Here is a 15425-nt window from a genome sequence, read left to right on the forward strand (position 1 = left end):
AGCGGGTCAACACAATTCTGTTTTAAGGGAGGGCTAGGAACAAGAGAGGCAATTTTATGTTTGAACACCTTAATACAAAACTGTTTAGATCGACGAAAAGATGTCTACCTCACCTTCATCGACTACGAGAAGGCATTTGACAATGTTAAACATGATATCATGATGGAACTACTACATAGGGCCAACATTGACCAGAAGGAGATCAGAATTATTCAGAATCTATACTCGAACCAAATGGCAAAGGTGAGGATTGATCAAGACCAACATACGGATGAATTTGAAATCCGGAAAGGTGTCCGCCAAAGCTGCATATTCTCTCCGATGCTTTTTAATTTATATGTTGAAAATATAATTTCCGGAAGCATTAGAAGACACGGAATTAGGCATTAAGGTGAACGGCATACCAATTAGCAACCTACGCTATGCGGACGACACAGTGATTATAAGTGATAATTTGGAAGATCAGCAACAATTATGGGCGTATACGCAATAAATAACGACGCACTAGCCAACGTAAAACAGTAGTACACAACAACGTAGTAGTAGTAGCAGTTATTACTTGATAGGGTGAATAGCATAGGTAAAAAATATGGCCTCAAAATCAACATTTTGAAAACGAAATATATGGTCATTAGCAGAAACCCTCCAGAAAACCCGATAATATGCTTGGGTGACGATCGCATAAAACGCGTGAAAACTTTTAAATACCTTGGCACCACAATCAATGACCAATCGGATCCACAACAAGAAATAAAAACCCGAATACAAATGGCAAGACAAGCTTTTGTGAAATTCAGACCGCTCCTATGTAATCAAAACCTAAATTTCGAAATACGCTACAGAATGGTCAAGTGCTACATATGGTCCATCTTGCTTTATGGCATGGAAACGTGGACTTTGAAAAAAACATCTATCAACAAACTTGAAGCATTTGAAATGTGGTCATTGAGAAGAATGATGCGCATACCTTGGATGGATAGAGTTCGAAACGATGACGTCCTTAAGAGAGCCGGCGTGGAAAGAGAACTCTTTGAATTAATTAAAAAACGCAAGATTGGTTACCTTGGGCACATATTGAGAGGAGCAAAATATGAAATACCACAGTTAATCCTACAAGGGAAGATCGAAGGTAGAAGAGGAGCCGGCCGCAAACAATTATCCTGGTTAAGGAATATTAAAGAATGGACAGGCATACACAATACAGGCGAGCTGTGTCACGCCGCCAAGAACAGAATTGTAGTAATGAGATAGTCGCCTACGCACTTTGGTGCGTAAAAATATAATTTGTAGGTTCGTCCAATTACTTACAAAAATTATTTATTGCTCCACAAATTGCTCAACAAAAAGACGCGGTAATTGTTTAACCAATATTAATAACTTAAATTACTGTTTTATTACCTAAACATTACTGAATTAAAATTACCTACTTAAATCAAGCTTTTAAATAAACTTGTTACTTGTTGTGATACTTGCGCCATATGATTCCATTTAAAATAATTTTACAATATGCCGTCTGCACTTTATTTTAAATGACTGCATCACTGAAACAACATACAAAATTATGAAGAAGTACATTAGCTTAGTTAACTAGGAATTTAATTTCTGATTAAATCTGTCTTAATCTGAGTTTAAGTTTTACTATTCAAAAAATATTCTGAAAAGGAAAACTTTAGACCCGTTCTATGTTTATAACTGTATTTAATTTTGTTATTTTTTATTTGCAGTGTACAAGCCAATGTGTATTTAATAATATGGATTTGGTAAGTATTTATCTAATGTATATATATATATATATATATATATATATATATATATATATATATATATATATATATATATATATATATATATATATATATACATTTGAGTGCAAAACAATTGACTCAAAAGCGAGATTTGAGATTATATCTATTGTTTCAATGTAAGAAGTATGAAAATAAAAATATGTAATGTTCAAACAATAACTTTATTATTGAACTTACAAAAACTGCTATTGCATTATTTGAAATGCGCATTATAAAAACAATATGCAATACGAACAGACTTTCCGAAATAATCACCATTGGAAAGAACGTAAAAAAACTAGTAGCAAACTAGCAAACGTACTAATTTAAAGCATACGTGTTCCCTTTTGAACGAAACTGCGTTCAAGAATTGGATATATACCTTTCTGGAACGGCATAAAAACACTCTTAGTGTAAGAAAGCTTACAGACAAGGCAAGAGCAGTTGACTTACCTAAATATAGAAAATGTCACTAAATTCTTTGACTTGTTAGAAAGCGTCATGAAAAAAAAAATTGAACACCTAATCGTATCTACAACCTTGACGAGACAGGCTTATGCATAGTACAAATTAGATGTCCGGAAGTCATTGCCATGCGATTAAAGCTCTAAGTTGGCGCAATTACTTCAGCAGAAAACGGGTTCCTAGTGAAAGTTATTCTCTGCATGAGCTCAGGTTGGACTTTCGTTCCCTCGATGATTATTTTTTACGAAAAAAATCCCAGCGCACTGCTTCAAAAAGGCGCGCGCAGTTGTTCGACTATTTCTTGGAACACACCAAACCCACTCAAGATAGTCCCACATCGCTGACATTAGATGAGCATCATGCTCATAACGCATGTCCCTAAAGTTTTCGGAAAAAATAAATATAAATTTTCTAATTGTAAATTAAGTTTATTTTATTAACTAAATACAAGAAATTAAGTCTACATTTTTAAGGTTTATAATGTATTTTTATAGAACAGAAAGAGGCTTGCGATCTTCGATGGCACGTAAATTTGGACTGTTTCTAAGTCGATCTCATGAAATTTTTGCAAAATTCTTCGCCTTAGCTGATCTCCATTTTGGGGTTCCCAGCCATTATTATACACCATTCAACTCAACAGTCCAAAACTCTTCTATAGGTCTCACCTGAGGCACATTTGAAGGGTTGTCGCGTTTGGAAAAAAAAATTTATACTGAACTATTATTATAAATCTAATTTATTATCTTTATTTATTATAAAATGTTCTAACACTTAGTTTATTATAGTCTTTATTTAATTTATATATAATCTTACACTTAATTTATTTTACACTATTTACACTATTCTAATTTATATACTACATTTATTTCCCCCGTTACAATTCAAACTCGACTCGATACAATTATTCTTTCTAGACTAACTGTTTACAAGCAAAATTCCTCTATATATATTTATTTACCGTTGTTCTGGAGTTCCCTAGAATTCGGCCGGTGACCCCTTGCTGAACGTTTTCGAACGCCATGGAACCCAGACAGGTTTTATCGGAGAGGACCCTACTAAAAAATACTTGTTAGAGACATATTTTTACAGCTTAAATATGAGTCGTATTTGTCGTAACATTGCCCCCCTCTTAAAAGATGGTTCCTCCTGACACCTGGTCAGGACTGGAACTGGAACGGTATGCTGGTATCGGTAATTGGACCCTCCTTTACAACTTCCAGTTGTATAAAAATGACAAGGGACGAAGTACTTCGGCTATTCTGCTCTTTGGCATCACCAACTGTCTTCTCTTCTCTGAACCGTCATCATTTTCCACTACTCCTTTGAGCAAGCTATCTTCCATGATAAATGAGTCCCACTGGGCCCAATACGTCTTAACTATTGAGCATAGGTTCGATATTTCTTGCCAAATTGGTCGACGGTTTTCCTCTTTCCATTTTTCGAATTTTCTGTATAACTGGATCTCTCTCTTATCTTAGTAGGCGTCCAGTCGTCGTTGACCATCGTTGTTCTTAGCACTGCTGCTTCCTTGTATTCCGTTTTGTTGCTGTGGGAACACACTGCTGGGCATAGCCTTCTGGAAAGAGGATCAACGTTTCTGTGGCTAACTCCGGCCCAGTGCTCAATCTTAAAATGGTATTCTTGGAGTCGTTCAATCCATCTTGCTATCTGACACCCTGGATTCTTAAACTGCATTAACCACTTAAGGGAGGCATGATCGGTTCGGATTAAAAACTGCCTTCCGTAGAGGTATTGATGGAAGTGCTCTACCGATTTCACTACTGCTAGAAGTTCTCTTCTCGTGATGCAATAATTCCGCTCAGGTTTTGAAGGAACTTTACTAAAATATCCAAGGACTTGTTCCTGTCCTCCTTGAATCTGAGATAGCACTCATCCAATTCCCACATTACATGCACATGCAACTGTATCTAAGATGAACTCTCCTTCTGGCAGTGGATACCCCAAAATTAGTGCTGTGATTAAATGCTTTTTCAAGGTCTTAAAGGCATTTTGGCAGTCTATATCCTAGCGGTAATCTTTTGCTTCCTCTGTTATTCGCGTTAATGGCTTAGCGATATCTGCAAACTTCTTATAAACCTCCGGTAGTAAGCTCACTTCTTGGGGTTTAACATCAGTTGGGCAGCTTTAAGTCGATTAAAAACGTTTTCTAAATTCTTCAGATGATCTTTAAATGTCTCCCCCAAGACGATTATGTCATCTAGGTAAACCAGGCATGTTTTCCAAGATAACCCTCTCAACACATTTTCCATAAGCCTCTCAAATGTCGCAGGAGCATTATAGAGTCCAAATGACATAACGTTGAATTGCCACAATCCAGATCTTGTGGTGAAGGCTGTCTTCTCTTTATCTACTGTGTCCATTTCTGCCTGCCAGTGTTCAGACTTTAAATCCAAAGTAGAAAATAATCTACTTCCAGCCAATGTGTCCAATGTGTCGTCGATCTGAGGCAAAGGATAACTATCTTTTTTGGTAACGTTATTCAGCAGACGGTAATCCACATAGAACCTTGTCGTTCCGTCTTTCTTCTTAACTAGGACCACCGGAAAGACCCATGGGCTCGTAGAAGGTTCTAGCACCCCGTCTTTCTTCATTTCCTGAACAATCGTTTCAGCTTCCTCTCTTTTCGCCTGTGGTAATCGTCGAGCTGTTTGACGAATTGGCTTAGCATTAACAGTATCAATTTTATGCTTAACAACGGTAGTTCTTCCCGTCTTTCCTTCTTTCGGAACGAAAATATTACGATACTGGCGAGGAAATTCCTTTAATTTCCTTTTTTCCATCTGATTTAGAGCTAGCAACTGTAACCATTTGGTCTAATTTGTCGTTGGAATTGTCGGATGTTGTCGTCTGACGGATTATGGATGTCACAGGTACACAAGTTCCTACTTTTGTCTCTTTCTTGATGGTCACTGGGTAGTCATTGACATTGATAAGTCCCACAGGTATTTCTTTAGCCTAAGTCACCAATTCCTTTCCAATTATGATTCCTCGGCCGACCTCGTCGTCATGGTTCCAAGAATCCATCATAACAGGTGTCCCTTCGTCCACAATTTTCTGTAACCACGCTACTATGATCGTTTCACTTATCGCTGGCACGACTGTGTCTTCTTTAACGGCTGCTTGCACAGGGTTGTCATTATGTGGATGAAGAAATACCCCCTCGTTACCAACTTTGATTACCTTATTCTTAAAATCCAATTGTAATTCATGAATATTCATTACGTCCATTCCTAATATAACATCCTCTTCGGTGTCAGCAACTGTAACTGTATGGACGAAATTTTCTGCTCCAATTCCTAATTGTACCTGGATTTCTGCATGAATATTAGCAATTTCACCTGTAGCGGTCCAAAGATACAACCTCGTTGGTAACATTTTCTTACGGCTGTTTATAACTGTCGGGCGTATAATGGTTCTAGTCGCTCCGGTATCCACAAACAACGTATGCCTTTTACCATTTATTTTTCCATCTACATATATACTATCTTCACGACATTTCAAAGAAGCTATTAGTATAAGAGGGTCCTTGTAAAAGTTCTGGGTCGAAGCCATCATGTGTTCGGGAGCTATTGGATAAGCATACCGTACTAATCTGGCAATATCTACCTCATATTCTTGAAGAGCCTCATCTCTCTTTTGTCTTCGATTTTTAAGCTGCGACTGATATACATGCTCCAAATGTTCGTGGCCATATCGCATATTTAACCTCTTCTTAAGTTGTTCGAATTCATCCGTCTCCTCTACGGCCATGGTCTGAAGCACAACTAAGGCATCTCCTCGAAGAACGATAGTCAGGTTTACAGCCTTTTCTTTTTCAGACCATCCATTCGCTCTTGCAGCTGATTCGAACTGTTTCATGTAGTTGTTTCATGACGATTTTCCATCGAAAGTTGGGACTTTAACATAAACAGAACCTCCACTTCCTTCAAATTTCGGCCGTGTTTCCAACTTACATTTCGTCTCGTCTTCTTTTGTCTCTACTGTAATTGGATTGTTTCCTCTCTCTGCTGTCTCTGTTTCCTCAATCTACCTTTCCATCTCTTTCATCTTTTCTTCGAAGGCCAACATATCGGCAGCAACTTGGTTTTTTAACGAAGATATTCTATCGTCGAGGGCAGACATCTCAGAAGTGACTTTAGAGATTTCCAAAGAGATGTTAGCAGAAACTTTGCTTTCGAGAGAAGAAATCTCGTTAGGAACTCTTTCTTCTAAAGAAGCAATGTCACCGGTAACTTTCTAAATATCGCCAGAAACTTTGTTCTCTAATCTCGAAATCGACGAGATGACAGCAGCATATTTGTCTTCAAATATATAAGTTTCCGGGTCCAAACCCTCTTCCTCCAAAGCGTTCTTTAGTCGTTGGACTAAATCAGCCTTTTTCCGTTTGAAGCTAATTCTCTGTCCTCTAATGTCTTCTTAAATTCGTAACTGTGAGCTCATAAATCGTAGTCATTTTCACAATTTATTTTAAGTTCCACTCTGACACCACTGAACTATTATTATAAATCTAATTTATTATCTTTATTTATTATAAAATGTTCTAACACTTAGTTTATTAGAGTCTTTATTTATATATATATATATATATATATATATATATATATATATATATATATATATATATATATAATCTTATAATTTATTTTACACTATTTACACTATTCTAATTTATATACTACATTTATTTCCTGCGTTACAATTCAAACTCGATTAGATAACAAATATTCTTTCCAGACTAACTGTTTACAAGCAAAATTCGTCTATATATATTTATTAACCGTTGTTCTGGAGTTCCCTAGAATTCGGCCGGTGACCTCTTGCTGAACGTTCTCGAACGCCATGGAACCCAGACAGGTTTTATCGGAGGGGATCCCACTAAAAAATACTCGTTAGAAAAATTTGTTTACAGCTTAAATATGAGTCATATTTATCGTAACAATATTTTGAGCAGTTAATCAATCTGTCGTTATCCTGGCATAATGGCATGATGCTAGACCAAGCCAAAATATGATTTTATCATTGGAGTGATGAGTATTTATAAATTGAACAAGCTTTGTAAGACACCTATCAACGTAATTGTCAGCATTGAGAGCTTCACCGCGAACACGCCCAATAAACGGCTGTGAAACACCAGCTTCTGAGATGACAATCCATATCAAAATTTTATCGGCAAATTTCACTTTTTCCTTAAACCTAACTTCGTCTGGTGCATCTTGTTCATTGCGTTTATAAAGTCCGTCGTTGCCCTTCATTTCGGAATTGGATAAAGTAAATCAATAATAAGAATTTTACCAGGAAAATGAATACGTCTCAATGCACGGCAACATATAGGAATGGGCTGGTGTGTACTTAGGAGCTTTTTTTCGTTTATATCGTTTTAAATTATTTCTAAAAATTGTTCTACTTACAGTCATTTGTGAAACATTATATCTTCGGCCAACATTTCACAAATACTTTCCTAATTGGTTCTCCATATTCTGAATTAATCTCTGTTCCCGAGCAGGAGTTAAAACTCTTAGTCTTCCACTTTTAGGCAAATTCAGTCATGTTATACCATTTTGGCACTCTTTAATTGTCTGGTAAATCGTTGACACAGAAATATTTTGTGCACTAAAAATTCTTACAATATCGCGTTTTGGTACATGTCCAACTAAACGATAAATACTTTGATGAATATTAAGATTGTACATCTTAACGAACCGTATTTGTCAAAACTGAAATTGTTCATATCGTTTAAGTTGTTTACTAACTTTGGTTTCCAATGGCAACTTGATCCAATGCTTCCTACGAATAATAATTTTAAATCTAAAATTTTCCGGAAACTTTAGGGATATACGTTACCAGAAACTTGATTGTCATTCTGAAAACTAAGGATTATGTTGTGCCAATTATTTGTTTACCTTCTTATACGACGCACAAAATGCAACCGCTCGATAAGACGGTAATGAAAGCTCTTAAAACTTATTACAGTAAAGAAGTTAGAGTTTTTATGAGAACGACTAACAGAGCCATAATTCATTTCGACGTATGTGAATTATTCGGAAGTGCCTATTTAAAAATCCAGACAGGAGTAAAATGCTTCAATGCTACTGAAATTTATCTAGTTAGACGTGATATATTTTCGGAACAAGGCTTTTTAGCAGAAAGTCAGCTATAAAACGAAGCAAGAATAAAATCAGTATCTAAATATTACTGTCCTTCTCTCAGATATTATTCCATTGCCACAACTTAAAAAGAAGGAAGTAACACGTGGCAGAAAATCGGTGGCAAGTCTGTGATACTCACATCGACGTCAAATAAGGACGAGTTAGAGCAAAATATTTTAGTTGCTTTAGGACCTACTGGCATTAAGTCCATGCCCAAGAAGATATACAAACGATGCAAGCCAAAATCATCAAATTCATCTGAAGACAATTTCCCACTGGCCAAGTTAGTTGTAAAAAAATCCAGGATAAACGATTAAGATTCATTGAACGACGATACTCCCGTAGCCTATTTTACTACTAAAGACCCTAACTCAGATGTATTTTTTATGTTCTGTGAAGAATTATTTTTTAAACGTAAAAGTCAAGAAATATGGATTCAATATGTCACGTGCGAATACTGGGCACATGAAGTCTAGAGAACGAGCACGAAATGTACATATGCGTACATTATAATACATTAATTTTTATAATAGTATTAATATTAGCTCTAGGTTTAATTGTACTAACAAAGCTGTGTGACTGCTAAAGAGGTGCGCAAAAATTTTTTCTAATTTTTAATAATTTTTTTGAATTAACTTTTTTTCTGTTTATGATTTTCAGTTAGATGATGATCAGGTACCTTCAGAGACGTTGTTTATAAAATGGATTCAGGAACATATTAATGATAATGATATGCAACGAATCAAAACCCTGAGAGAAATCAGAAAATGTTTTACCAGATTATCTACGAGTGGTATGAATATTTATTTCTTAATATTTAGTAACTAAAACAGAACTGCATATATTGTTAAAAAATTAGTTTTATTGTTAGATTGGATAGTTCAGTTTTATACTACTATATGTATGCTGTATAGAATCATACATAACATACATATAGTTTACAAAAATACATATAAAAAAAGGATAGACCTAATAAACAAATTCAATAGCCACTTAAAACATAATAGTTAAGTTAAATTCAGCGATCAAAAAAGGTATAAGGAAAATGGAACAGTTGCCATTTATCGAAAATTTATCCATACAATGGATGGTAGATATAAAAGAAGGAAAATTATGGCACCTGCCCTAATCTAACTAAATTAAGCAAATTGTGTCGCACACTCAGAAACAAAATGCAGCAAGATCTAGTTACCGATGCTGAAAAAAGAAATTAACACTAATGATTTAACAGCAGGGGAGAGACACATCATTTATAATTATTAACTATAACATAAGTCACAACTAACAATAAACACAAAAAGATCAGAATTTGATGTCGAGGGTATAACACCTTTCAAAATTTTTAGCTCTATAAGTGTAGGCATGCCGGTTGCGTACAAAACTGAAGCCAGTTCGATCTGTCAATATTTTTTCACCGCTAATTGAAAACAATATTTATGAGTTAAATTCATTTTTTACAATTTTTATTTCACATTTTTTTTAGAACGATTAGCAGATTTAGATATCCAAACTTTAAAATAAAACAAAAATGTAATTTTCATTACAATCAATTGTGGTTTATTATCGTATATAAAATATTATATTTAAGTTTTTCGTTTCTCTTCTTATTTGTGGACACATAACAAGTTTCCATTTAATCTGTCATAAATACGCTGGAGTAGACGAAGACGAAATAAAAGATTTTTAAGTGTTTAAAGAATTAAGACAAGGTCATTTATTATCATTTCCTCTCTTCAATGAAGTATTAGATTACCATCAGAAAATAAAGCAAGATTACGAAAGAAACTTAGGAAGAATCAGCAAAAATTTCAATAATATTGACTAAGTCAAATAGCGTTTCAGATTGTTACAAAGAGTGATGGTATCTGGAAATATATCAAAAAAGATCAAAAACAAGAATATATAAAACAATATTAAGGTATATAGTTACAAAAGATGAATTATGATTAAAAAGAGACAAAAAAAATAGAGGTTTGTGAAAATAAAATACTTCGAAGCATATGTAAAAATACATTATTATCGGGGTTTATATGCCATAGAGGACGTAAGAGTAACCTCGTAGGTATCGTTTCACCCAACCACTGATTATCTTCATACAAACTTTGTAATCCCGACTTCGTAGTGATGGATGTACTCACAATTCCTTGAAAAGTTATTGCGAACCCTAGGAATAGTTGAGACCCTGAGTAGCAGACCAGGACATAAAAGTGTACTTCCAAGGTCTCGTGCAGTGTAGTATAGTCCTCCGTAACCCCTAAACACCAAACCAGTCCTTACCCCTCGCTATTTTTCAGAGATTTTTTGAGGCTGCTGTGATCGTTTTTTACCTTTTGAGATTGCCTCAGAAAAAAAAGTTTTTTATCCGCTGCTTGTGTATCTTCATATGTGTTGTGTGTGTACCCGCCTGTCCAGCTTTCATCCAAATTTTATTGGAGCCAAGGCCAAATCTGGACTACAGGGTAGTTTATTTCGTCCTTGTAGCTTTCCTGAGAAAAAATGTAATTTTTTTTTTGCTTTTCGAGGTAACGTTAAGCCTTTTACTCCTGTTATCCTCTGTTGTGTATTTTCATATATATTGTATGTGTGCCCGTCTGACCAAATTTCGTCCAGACTGTGTTGGGGTCCAAGTCTAATCTGGACGTTAAGTGAGTTCATTCTCTCCTTGGACATTTTTTAAAAAATATTTTGTAATTCCGGTTTTTATTGTTTTTTTTTATTCTTATTTATTTTGTGGTAGAATCCGTTTTTGTTACTGTTTTAATAATTTTTTGGAAAGTTAATCATTAATAATATATATAAAGTTATATCTAGAACTGAGCCTGAGTAAAGTTGGTGGATGTGCTTAACTGTAGTACTATATATTTGTGCTGTGATCCCCTCAGCTGTATTTTATGTCTGGGACGTTTCTGGAGTTTTTTATCATAGCTTGTTAATTCTCTCAGGATACGGTTAGGGTGGTATCTTATTTCAAAGTATATCTTCCGGGCATTCTCATTGATTAGTATTTGTAATATCTTCGGTTGTTTCGTTTCATCATACATATATGTGTTGATGATGTAACAGGGAAACCTCGCGTCTGTTAATGATGTAGTAGGGAAACCTCGAGGCTACCGTATGCTCTTGTTTTGCATTGCCTGTACCTTTTTTTGTTTATCTTATATATTTGCCCCTGCGCTATCAAGGCTTATATTAATGTCAGTATAACAATAAAATTGACTGGTATCATCTTTGTTTTTTTTTGTATGTTTACTTCCTTTTTCTATTAGTCGAGCTAACTTAGCTACTTAGCTCCATTTGACCATTCTATTTCAGTATTAGTTCTGCTTGGTCTTTGGGTGTTGTGTTCTTGAACATTACAGCTTATGTTGCAAGTCCTCATGTTGCAATGAATATATTTGGCGTTTGGGGTCTCAGATGTGTATATGGTGTAAAGTAGGGGAGACATTACTACTCTCTGTAGTTCTCTGGCCTCTGGTGTTCTGACTTTGAACAAAACTTTTCCTATCTGAACTCTGAACTTCCATCTACCAAGTACGAAGCGATCATGCATATCATAACCTTACTCCCAAAATGTTTTCTTTTGTACATGAGTCCTTTATATTCTATCCTAGGCTTTCCCGATGTCTTAGAATACTACGCCTATATATTGATTTTCGTTCAATCTTCGGGTTATATATTCTGTTTACTTCAGAACTTGTAGTTCGCATTAGTGCACTTGTCTGAAACCAAACAATGCCTCTGGTATGACTCCTATTGGATTCGTTTTACTCTTTTAGTTTCTGTTTTATCACAATTTCTGTGCTTTTTCATATAGTTGTTCTTCTTATTTCTTAGCTCTATAACTCTAAGTGAGTCTTGACCGCTTTTATTTTTTTCTCCACTCTTGCCGGTCTTGTACAGCAATATCTCATTGTTGCACCCCCATCTTACGCAGAACACTCGTTACTACGTCCTTTCAACTTTTTGTTTTAGGCGACCAAATGATCTTATGTAATCGGGCCATTCCCAGAAAGTTGTATTTATTAGTCTTTCATCATTCGATCTCAGTACATGCTATGTCCATCTAATACGATTTGCCTTGATGTATCGTACTATATTTTTGTCTCCATAGAGTTCCTGGTTATGTCTTCGTCTTAACTCTCTTGTAATCATTTCTCTACAGAACCCAAGCATCGTCTGTAGGATCTTTCTTTCTAAAGCTTGTGACGTTTTACTTCTGCTTGGGGGCCAATTTTTGACAGGTAGCTTTGTTACACAGCCGACACAGTAAAACACAGGTTTAATTTAAATAAAAAAATATACAATAAATAACAAAATAATATTAGGTTCTAGCTAACAGGTATCATACAAAAAAAGTTCAATGGTACAAGGCAAGAAGGCAGACACAAGGTACAAGAAGTGACTAATCAACACTAAATCACGGAACGGGTCAGTCTCAGATGCACACTTTAAGACTGAATTCGGGAGCTGCCACTATATCAATACTCTAGCAGATGCGGTTGGCCTTTGGTCAATATCCAAAGGCCGGGTAAAGTTCCTACCAGATCAGCACTGTGGCGGAACTCAATTTTCTCTTACAGGGTACGTTGTTTTATACCGTCGGCAGTCTGCCATCTCCAGCGCTCATTAATGGAAGTGGAGTTTAGCGGTGTGAATGCGTGCATACATAGCGGTGGTCAGCCGACAATAGCTGGGTATATACATTGTTACAGACTAATAAGTTGGTTCATTCTGATTCAATGTACACGTCTCACTTCCGTATTAGAGAGCAATTTTGATTAAAGTAGTGTTGATAAGGAGCAATATGCCATTTTTTCTGGTATGATTCTACATCTTGTTCATAACTTGTTGTTGACTGTTATCACTGCTCCCAAGTATTTGAATCCTTTGACACTTCAAAATTCTATTCATTTATTGAAATGTTTGACCTTTAAGCCAATTTCCCTGACCCGCTTTCAAAAAGGGTAAAAACTTCTCTCACATCTCTGATGGATTTAACAAAATTCTCCATCGGGGAATTTTTGTATTTCGTAGTATTAAATTGCCACATCCTATTTAGATGCAGTTTCACACGAAATGTTAGGAATAAAAGATTCCTAAACTCCGGGATGGCATATAAACTCAGATAACAAAATTTCAAATCACTGGCCTTGGAAGCCTTGAAGTTGATAATAATCATGATCATATGCATTATATGCATCATCAATAATTGACAAAAATTGTATCCATCAACAAGTAATGGTACAGCTTCATGCCTATATGATATGAAAATGTCCTGTAGCGATATGAAAATATTGTATTATAAAACAATTCTACATATTCTTATAAATCTTGGTTATATTTGTTTTAGATATTGATGACGGCTGTGAGTATTCCAATGAACTATCAAAATGTTTAAATTTAGACATAGAATAATGTCTAAATTTATATATATATATATATATATATATATATATATATATATATATATATATATATATATATATATATATATATTATAACCCATTTAATCTTAATCTTATGCACAACTTATTTTTGAATTAATTAAGTTTATTTTGTATGTTACTGTTTAAAAATAAAATTTAAGTAGTTTGAGTGTATTATTAATAAATTTTATATTACGCCTAATTTCTTCCTGGTTCGAGGTTAGTTATGTAAATCTGAATTCTACTCCTCTTTCGATTCGTCTCCAAAATTGGTTATCAGGGTCAGTTTACTGACCCAAAAAAGTTATAACTGTCCTGTGGTCTGTGAACTGTGTTTGTCATTTGTCATCTTAGTTTTAGTTAATGTCATATGTAATTGTCATGTTATTCATTCATACAAAACAATGCTAATTTCTTGTATGTAAAACCTAGTTTATAAAGGTTTTGCATTTCATTACAATTTAATATACAAAGAAATATCAAATATGGATAAGCTACTACGACCAGACAGATTCGATGCAGATCCTAACTCTCCTAGATCGTCTCAAGAATGGATGCATTGAAAAGCTACCTTTGAAAACTTTATTTCCTCTGTGATTGATGTTTCAGAGGAGCAGAAATTCAAACTACTGGTAAATTACGTGAGCAACAATATCTATAAACTCATCTCTGATTGTAGAAAGTATTCTGAAGCCAAAAGTATTCTCGAAGCAGCTTTTGTTAAACCCAAAAATGAAATTTTTGCCAGACATATCCTAATGACAAAAAAACAACAAACTGGTGAAAATATAGGTCAATACGTTCAACATCTTAAAGTGCTTTCCAAAGACTGTAATTTTCTAGCCGTTCCTGCAGACCAAAATAGAGATTATATAAGAGACTCTTTTATCAATGGCATTCTTTCTAATGACATAAGACAACGTTTACTAGAAAACAACACTATTACTCTGCAAGATGCCATAGTGAAAGCCCAGTCTCTGGAGTCAGCTTCAAAACACTCTGAGGCTTATACAACTCCTGTACAAATGATTAATACAATTTCTTCCGAAACCAGAGAGCACACTAATTATACTTCTGCTGCTGTGAAAAGTTGCAAATGTTACTTTTGTGGATCAACTGAAAGGCATCCTCGTAGCCTATACCCTGCTAGAGACAAAGTTTGTAAGAAATGCTCGAAAGTTGGACATTTTTCCAAGGTATGTAGGCTTTAGATGCCCAATTCAGTATCAGCTGCTGTTTTAGCTACTACTATATCTAGTTCCAATGTTAGAAATCGTGCTGCTGCCCCTCAATGCTTATCTAAAAGTGTTACTGAGATAAAGGTGAATGGAAATACAACTGAAAGTTTAATAGACACAGGTAGTTCTGAGTCATATATCAGTAAGAATTATGCATTGTCTATAAACGTGAAAACATTTTGAAGTCATGCAAGCATAATAATGGCTTCAACAGCACTCAGAACGACTATCTCAGGACACTGCTTTGTTAATTTAGAAATAAACGAACATTCCTATAAAAATGTCAAATTATCAATAATTCAAGATTTATGTGCTGATGTAGTTATAGGTCATGACTTGCTTAAA

At 34.9% G+C, this 15425-nt stretch overlaps 2 protein-coding genes across 3 annotated transcripts in view; both read left to right on the plus strand.

Annotated features, from left to right (window-relative positions):
• Positions 1 to 13890, plus strand: part of LOC140435624 (uncharacterized) — a 59650-nt gene extending 45760 nt beyond the window's left edge. For both annotated transcript variants that reach the window (XM_072524362.1, XM_072524363.1), the window contains exons 5-7: positions 1725 to 1760; positions 9077 to 9209; positions 13767 to 13890. In XM_072524362.1, the coding sequence (XP_072380463.1) occupies positions 1725 to 1760; positions 9077 to 9209; positions 13767 to 13831 (234 nt within the window). In that variant the 3' untranslated portion in view covers positions 13832 to 13890. The remainder of the gene's footprint in view (positions 1 to 1724; positions 1761 to 9076; positions 9210 to 13766) is intronic.
• A 710-nt stretch (positions 13891 to 14600) lies between these two features.
• Positions 14601 to 15053, plus strand: LOC140435825 (uncharacterized). Its single transcript, XM_072524542.1, has one exon. The coding sequence runs from the start codon at positions 14601 to 14603 to the stop codon at positions 15051 to 15053; it is 453 nt and encodes a 150-aa protein (XP_072380643.1).
• The last annotated feature ends 372 nt before the right edge of the window (positions 15054 to 15425 follow it).

Source organism: Diabrotica undecimpunctata, chromosome 3 (genome assembly GCF_040954645.1).
Source record: "Diabrotica undecimpunctata isolate CICGRU chromosome 3, icDiaUnde3, whole genome shotgun sequence".
NCBI lineage: Eukaryota > Metazoa > Arthropoda > Insecta > Coleoptera > Chrysomelidae > Diabrotica > Diabrotica undecimpunctata.

What these genes read in the sequence shown, in the direction of transcription:
- LOC140435825 (XM_072524542.1), top strand. Translation starts at nt 14,601, where the DNA reads ATGACAAAAAAACAACAAACTGGTGAAAATATAGGTCAATACGTTCAA.